At 32.6% G+C, this 8,402-nt stretch overlaps 1 protein-coding gene across 1 annotated transcript; it reads left to right on the plus strand.

Annotated features, from left to right (window-relative positions):
* Positions 1 to 215: 215 nt before the first annotated feature.
* Positions 216 to 3,342, plus strand: LOC145567718 (putative phospholipid hydroperoxide glutathione peroxidase). Its single transcript, XM_081627078.1, has 6 exons — positions 216 to 509; positions 1,929 to 2,005; positions 2,398 to 2,459; positions 2,541 to 2,659; positions 2,857 to 3,024; positions 3,117 to 3,342. The coding sequence occupies exons 1-6, from the start codon at positions 261 to 263 to the stop codon at positions 3,147 to 3,149; spliced, it is 708 nt and encodes a 235-aa protein (XP_081483204.1). The 5' UTR covers positions 216 to 260; the 3' UTR covers positions 3,150 to 3,342.
* Positions 3,343 to 8,402: the final 5,060 nt, after the last annotated feature.

An 8,402-nucleotide genomic window follows, 5' to 3' on the forward strand; every position in this document is an offset into this window, starting at 1 on the left:
AACAATTCAATTCAGTTCAGTTCTGTTCACTTCATCTCAGCTCAGCTCAGCTCAACTAAATAAATCATAAAAGACACTGATTACATTACAGATTATTTTAACAACTTTAACACAATCTCTTAAAAGCCAATGCGGTCAAATTGTTATACTTAAGAATTAAGAGTGATTGATTTGTTTCCATACTTTATACTTGTATGATATCTTCCAATTTATTACTGTTCACACTACAAATATCATCCATACTCATCCTATATATTTCGATGCTTCGTTCTTCTATTTTCTCTCTCTTCAGACACAGATCAATACCAATTTCTCTGGTTTCAATTGTTTCATATAATCAATTATCTTCGATTTCAAAGCCAACCCATTTCAGATCTTCCATTAATTTCGATCATTTGTCTTCTGGGTATCTTAGTCATTCTCCCTTTTCTCAAAGTTTTAGTTCGCAAAAGTCAATGGCAAGTGACTCTTCTGCTCAACCCAAATCAGTCCACGACTTTGTTGTCAAGGTTAGAATTAATCCTCTTTTGATTGTTCTTTTAATTGTAATTTTGTTTGTTAGATTCGCAAAATTCTCAATTTTGCTGTAATTAATTTTATTAATACTCTGATCATATATGTTGTTTGGTGTTCTGTTTTCAATTTCGTATTTATTGGAATTATTTTGGTTATATTTCATATGTTTTGGATTTTGATTATGCTGTTTGATGGAAGGAATATTGGATTAATTATGGTGAAAATTTTGAGTATTCCTCGGCAAAATTGGGAAAAGGTTAACGTAAAATTGAAATTGGGGCTTTGGTGTTGGTGTATCTTTTTGTAGAAATTAATTTTAATCATTAGTTATCATATCTGGGCTGATCAATATTACAAGGTTGAATTTTGATGGTTTCAATGATTATTTGAGAGGAAGGGTTTGTTGTTAGAATAATAACCTACATTTTGTACTCAATAAAAATATAGTTCAAGAATGAATCTGTTAATTACATTTTCCATTGGGTTTTACTAGTCTGGTTGCCTGATAGGAATTATGGCTTTCATTCGGTTGGCGGTGTGTAGGAGTTATGGCCGTTTCCTGTTTTTTCTTTTTTTTTTTTTTTCGGTGGGTGGTGTGGCGGTGTGGGTCTTTGGGTGTGTGTTGTTGAGGGATTGAAAATTGAGGAATCACTCATTCAAATGTGGCTTCTCTCAGGGACTTCAATCAGTTCTTGGTGTTATTACAGTAATTTAGTCGGAAATGAAGAATTCGAGTAACATACAAGGACATTGATCAGTTCATGATGTTTTTTACAGTAATTTAGTCAGAAATGAAAATTTCAAGTTATTACAGTAATTTGGTCGGAAATGATGAATTTGAGTTATTATACTTCGTAGTAATTTAGTCTGAAATAAAGAATTGAATTTTAATCAGTTCATGGTGTTATTAGAGTAATTTAGTTAAAAATGAAGAATTTGAGTTATTGGAAATGAAGAATTCATGTAACATACAAGGACTGAATCGGTTCATGATCTTATTACAATAATTTAGTCGGAAATGAAGAATTTGAGTAACATACAAGGACTTCAATTGGTTCATGATCTTATTACAGTAATTTTGTTGAAAATGAAGAATTCGAGTGACACAGATTTTTTGTTGCTTTGATTATGATTAGCTAATGTCATAGTGAGTTTGCATCCTTTGGGCTGTGAGGGAAATTTAATGTCTTTGTTTGCTGAAGTTTCATCTCTGTCCTGTTACTTAATGAAGACTGTAGGATGACATTGTGGATTAAGAAATGCAGAGTGTGGTTTCTTTTTCTATTTGATTTGCTCCTTTAAATGTGTCATTGATTTCCTATCATTTGTTCAAAGGGAAATGAAGGTAGTTTGCAATAGTTCCTATGAAGTTTTTGACTTCCTAGTTTGACATATAAACTGTTGATATGCAGGATGCTCGTGGAAACGATGTTGATCTTAGCGTTTACAAAGGAAAGGTGTTGTTGATTGTCAATGTTGCGTCACAATGGTATTATATGGCTTGTATTCATTTTAGGATGTTTTGTTTGTAATTTTTTTTGTTATTTTCTTATTTTTATGTTGTTGTCTTGGCTTCCATAACTGAGGCTTTTTATTATGGACCTAAGCTAGTGTGACAATATTTTTATGGACATACCAATATTACGTATGTGGGATTGTGGTATTACTATATGTATGGAGTTTATAAATTATAAGGATTGGAATTAGTGAAACCCATTGTTTTTGAAGTGTGGAAGTATGGCATTAACTTAGTTGGAACGTATGTTATAGGAATCCTGTTGCTCTGTTTGCCTTCTTTCTTGTACTCGTAACTATTAATCAATGGATATTGCTATATCAGTTGTGCTCAACTCACCTGACTCTTTTTTCTATTGGGTGCAGTGGTCTTACCAATTCAAACTATGCAGAGTTGACTGAGTTGTATGATAAGTACAAGGACCAAGGTAGCTTGTCGCTCTTCCGTTCCTTTTTGTTGGAATTGTTGTATAGAAGGTTGAACTTATATGTGTGCTAAATTGCTGCAGGTTTTGAAATCTTGGCATTTCCGTGTAACCAGTTTGGTAACCAAGAGCCGGGAAGTAATGAGGAGATTGTGCAGTTTGCCTGCACTCGTTTCAAAGCTGAATACCCCATTTTTGACAAGGTATTTTGTCTAATCATTCATAAAAAACTATAGTACTTGATCTATTTGTATGTTAGATAAGCTGTGTTTAGCAATATCATCAATTTAAGTTGTGAAGTCTGGATAGAATGTAAAACCTTCTAAAGGTTCGAGAGTATCGATCATCAATTGAATTGGCTTTTGTAGCTTTTATGACTTTTCTTACACTATTTTCACAGGTTGAAGTGAATGGTAGTAATACTGCCCCAATCTACAAGTTCTTGAAATCAAGCAAAGGTGGGTTTTTGGGAAGTGACATTAAGTGGAATTTCTCCAAGTTTCTCGTTGATAAAGATGGTAACGTTGTCGACCGTTATGCACCAACTACTTCCCCAAAGAGCATCGAGGTAAAAATCTAAGCCTGACTCAATAACTTACCAAGAAAACAATGGGTGGTGTATTAGAGTGCTAGTCATAACTGTTTACTCTCTTTTTGCAGAAGGATGTGAAGAAACTGCTGGGCATCGCGTAAAAAGGGTAGGCTTAAAAGGAGGCATTTTCGTGTTTCATTTGTTTATCTATCAGCCTATTACCTGTATTATGTTCTCCGTTATCATAAAGGCCGTTGTTTGGCAACGTACTCTTTGTCAAGGTTCCATAATTTGATTATGTAAACTGTAGTAATGTTTTTATTCTCCTTTTAATCTACTGCTGTTAAAGGTCTATGAATCACATCTTTGCTATACAATGTGTTTTTCTCTATCCAATGCATTGTGTGTCATCACCATGAAGATAGAAGTGCGTAGTGCTATGCTTTCCCCTTATCGTCTCCTAAACAATATGATAAGTCTTGATTTTATGAAATTTAAGGATAATTAGTCTTTAATTCAAAGAGAATGCAGTTTTAGTTAGGTAAATCCATTTCCTATGCAGTTCCCTTGGAGAACCAATAAAGCAATAACAGGACAAGTACTTATATATTCAAGGAGAACATTAAACATTTGACTTTTTTTTTTTTTTTCTCACTATTCTACTAATTTTGATCGTCGTTTTTTAATGTCATACATGAAATATCTTTGTAAGGAGGTATTAATATAAAGTATTATAATATCAATTTTTTAATATTTAATTATATTGGTAAACGGGTTGAGAATTCTTGGTCCAATATCAAATTAGAGCATTGGCATGTATGTCAAGTTTGAATATGTTAATTGTCAATTCTGAAGGAAAGGAGAGAGTACTTTTTTTTTTTTGAACGGAACGGAGAGAGTACTTCATGTTAAACATAAAGGTTACTTCTGGAGATGTCATATATCAAGTGTCTTTTAGTATGTATAGAGTAGACCTGGCAATCCTGACCCAGACCCGATGACTCGACCCGAATGACCCAACCCATGACCCGAAATCGACCCAAAAATAGTGACCCGAAATTGACCCAAAACCCGAATCAACCCGACCCAACCTATACCCGACCCGAAGTGGAATTGACCCGAAACCCGAAATGACTCGACCCGAGATGACCCGACCCGAAGTTGACCCGAGATCCGAAATGACTCGACCCGAGATGACCCGACTCGAAGTTGACCTGAGACCCGAAGTTGACTCGATACCCAAAGTGACCTAACCTTTAACTTGAATTAATTGACCCAAATAGACTCGAAATCCAAAGTAACCCGAGCCAAAATTATCTTATACCTTAAACGACCAGATGTGCTAAAGACTTGACCTGAGCAAACCGACGCAAAATAGAAAAAAACAGCAATCAAACTGACTTAATTTTTTTTTATTAATTTGTAATGTGTAACAGTGTAAGTAATTTACAGATTTTGAGCATTACTTTTCTCGATTTCTTCGGCCTTTTATCTCTATAAGTTATTAAAAATTCGTAAAAAGATTGAAATTTAATGACTATTCTACGGAGTTTGTCCATAAGATTAAAAAAAATTAACTAAAACTCAAAATAAAAGTCACAATTCTCACAAGTCTAGAAAAAAAAAAATAGTACAATAATAATGCGTACATAACATAATGTTCAATACCAAATGAAATTACAAAATAATTTAAAGTCAAATAAAGTCAAAAAATTACTGTATTCCATTAAAAAAAAGTAGCCTTAATAAATATAGTGAGTTTCTCGTCAAAAAATATATAAATATATATACAGAGTTGAATTTAACCCAATGCATCGACTCGAATATGACCCGACCCGAAGTTAACCCGAAAATTGGACCCAAAGATTGACCCAACCCGAACTGACCCGACCCAAACTTGACCCGACTCGAACTTGACCCGAAACCCAACCTGACCCGATTATCAGTTGACCCGAAATCTACCTGAAATCCGAAATGACCCGACCTGACCCGAACTTGACCCGATAACTTTTTTACCCAAACTTGACCCGACCCGAATGACCCATTTGCCAGGTCTAGTATAGAGTAGTTATTTATGAATGTCTAAAGTAATAATTTATCTTAATTTGTTCATTTCGCTTTTCTTCCTACCAATAATTCTTTTCCTCGTGCAACCAAGCAAAGATAGTTTTTTTTCTTAAGGATATCGCTCAAGCGCCCGATGTATTGAATAACGAATTACAGTAATTTATTACCTAAAACAATATTAAATTTGAAATGCAAGTCAAAATGATCGAATGTAATTAATGTATATTTTACTTTAATATTTTCACTTTTAGTGTTCTAATCTAACATTCTAAGGACACTCATTAGTTTTTGCCTTTTTTTATTACGTATTTTCAAAATTGGTTGAGATTTGCATTTCCTTTACACCCTATAGGGACACTCATTAGCTCTTTCTTTTTTTTTTCTTTTTTTTTTCACGTATTTTCAAAATTGATGGAGAGTTTGCATTTTCTTTATACTTAGGGTCTGTTCATTTCAGCTTAATTTCAGTTCAGTTCAATTTAGTTCAGCTCAGCTCCAATCAGGTTAGTTCAGTTCAATTCAGCTTCTAATTTCCTTCTCTCATAAAATATTCATTTCATTTCTATTCAGTTCAATTCAGCTCCAATCAGTTCAATTTAGCTCAGTTTAGTTCAGCTCATTTCAACAAATGTGAACAGGTTTTAAATTACTCTAATATTTTCACTTTTAGTGTTCTTATCTAACAAACTGGGGACACTCATTAACCTTGCCTTTTTTTTATTATGCATATGTATTTTCAAAATTGATTGAGAGTTTGCATTTCCTTAACACTAAAAATATGTGATATAAGTTTTCAATTGTCAAACACAATATTATATTAATCATTTTTATTACTATTTATTTTGGCAAAAATCTAATACTACCTATAAAAGATGATTATAAGAGATTTGCAATAATATTCAAGTATTATGATGGCAGTATGGAAAGGAATCCAATATGTTTATTATAATACAGTGTACAAATATCCTCAAACCAAGATTTATGCCAAAAAAAAAAAAAAAAAAAAGGGAGAAAATGTATCAGATGACATGTACGTGTTATTCCTAATGTCTATTTTAATTAGGAAAAATTCACTTTAATAATCTCAATTTTGGTTGATTTAATTTGAATAATCCAAACTTTTGATTATAATAGGGTGGCTAATGCGCACACCATAGTTAGCCCTGTTTAAAAAGTCATTTCAGTCTTTCAGTTGTGGGCAACATAAATGAGGGAAAATATCCGCACAGTACTATTCTTAATAGTTCTAAACAAAAAAGGCAATTAACATGAATGAAAGCAAATAAGTAAATAAACACTTTAGAGGGTATAATTGTCCAAACACTAATTACAAGATTTTAATATTCAATCACACAAGGAAACACTTAGATGCAATTAATATCATATCAATAGGGGTATATAGGTAAATAAACATTTTAAGGATATATTGTCCTCACACTATTTATAAGTGTTTTCTCATACTTTTAAAAGGTAACTAGGGTGGCTACGCGCGCGATGCACGCGAAGGAGTTAGCTCTTGTAGAGAAGTTGTATTGGCGTGTATTTACACCTTTGGTTTGGGTGGTAGACCTGCTAGTTTTAATAAGTACTATTTGGTTTATGTGCATATATGGTGACTTTGTAAAAGTATAAAAAAAGCCACCAAAATATTTTATGACAATTATTTTTTCATACACTTAAGTATGGTGGCGTCCAAAGGGAAGGAATCTAGAGCAAAAAAGTCGCCAACAAGTTTTAGGAACTTGTAAACTGATCACATGGTGAAGGTTACACCCCTTCATGATCCATGAGATCGCTAACTCCATAGTGGTCTGGAACCATGACTGGATATTCAAGGATGAAGTTACAAATCCAACCTAAAAGAAATTGAACCTGCCCTAAAAATAGGCCTCTACTTTATTCTTCTCATATTCATGTGCACTTTCTGACTAACATACAATCAATATATTAATCCTAAACCTGTTTAATCTATGTTGGTTGAATATTAATGCACAAACAAATCTATTATTGGCGATCACTTAAATTAAAATCACATTAGCCTAAACAAGATTATTATTTATCTTATTAAGCGTAATTACAAGTACAAATTCCCTTTAATCCTGCAAGAGAGGGCATAATCAAGCAATAATATAATAATATCAAGCAACAATAATAACAACAATCATCATAATCATAATAATCTCAATCTCATCAAAGCATAATAATAGCAAGATCCTAGGCATGATACTAACAAGATTAATAACAAATCCTAGCATGTCACTAAACAATAAAGATCAAAGCTCTAACCCTAACATGATACTAACTGAGAGGTTTTAGTCGTATCACCCAATCAAAAGTAATTCCTAAATCCTTTAACTAATGCAGATAGAGAAGTAGGGTCGAATCCACAGGAAAACGAGTCTTTCTATTCCTAATTAATCTAAGCAATCTAAATTATTAAGTAACAAAATAATATAATCAAAGGGAAACTAAACTACTAAGATTAAGGGTAGAGAAAATCAAGGAATAAAGGCCTAGGGCATAGCTTCACCAATAAATAACATTTCAGGGTAAAATATAATAATCAATTATCAATGCATCAATTAATCAGATCATAAAGGGCTTTTGCTACGTATTACAATCACAGAATTAATTTACCGGTATTAAATCTCATCTCTCGAATCTCGACTCAACCATTTATAAATTAACCTATCTATTGAAATTAAGCCTAAATATCAATTCTCATCTCTCGAATCTCGAATCAATATTGCTAAACTCATACATAAAAGATCTGCGCAAATCTAGTTGCATAGCATTAAATCAATCAATAGAAAATTAATTAAGCATTGACAATCAACAACAATAAATTACCCCTTCATATTATTTATGGATCCCCATAAACCCTAGAAAGAAAACTACTCACACATAATTAAATCTAAACTAAACAAATCAATTAAAGGAGACATGATAAGGATCAAAGCAAAGAAAATAAGTAATAAAGGAGAGAAGAGATAGTACCAAAAGAAGGAAATATAAAATTGCATAAACCAAGAGTTTAAAGAGAAAAACAAGAAAGAGGAAAATCTAAGAGTTTAATTAAAAGAGAGAGAGAAAAGCTAGAGAGAGAAGGAGAGTAAGAAGAAGTTAGAGAGAGAAAGAGAAAAAGAAAACTAAAACTAAACTAAAGGAAAAAAAGAAAACTAAAATTACCTAATCTAAGGCTAATCCCCCTAACCTACGTACTACTACTCCTTTTACATGAATTATATCTAATGGAGTAATAGGAAAGTGAGTTTGATAGAAAGTCAAACTACTACTCCTAAACCCACTAAAACTACCTCCTAAATCGACACAATCATCAATCATCA

Source organism: Chenopodium album, chromosome 11 (genome assembly GCF_948465745.1).
Source record: "Chenopodium album chromosome 11, dcCheAlbu1.1, whole genome shotgun sequence".
In the NCBI taxonomy this organism is placed as follows: domain Eukaryota; kingdom Viridiplantae; phylum Streptophyta; class Magnoliopsida; order Caryophyllales; family Amaranthaceae; genus Chenopodium; species Chenopodium album.

Excerpts from the sequence above, each read along its gene's own strand:
- LOC145567718 (XM_081627078.1), top strand. The coding sequence starts at position 261 with ATGCTTCGTTCTTCTATTTTCTCTCTCTTCAGACACAGATCAATACCA. Across the intron at positions 510-1,928 it reads TCCACGACTTTGTTGTCAAG|GATGCTCGTGGAAACGATGT; the intron begins GTTAGAATTAAT and ends GTTGATATGCAG. Across the intron at positions 2,460-2,540 it reads TGATAAGTACAAGGACCAAG|GTTTTGAAATCTTGGCATTT; the intron begins GTAGCTTGTCGC and ends AAATTGCTGCAG.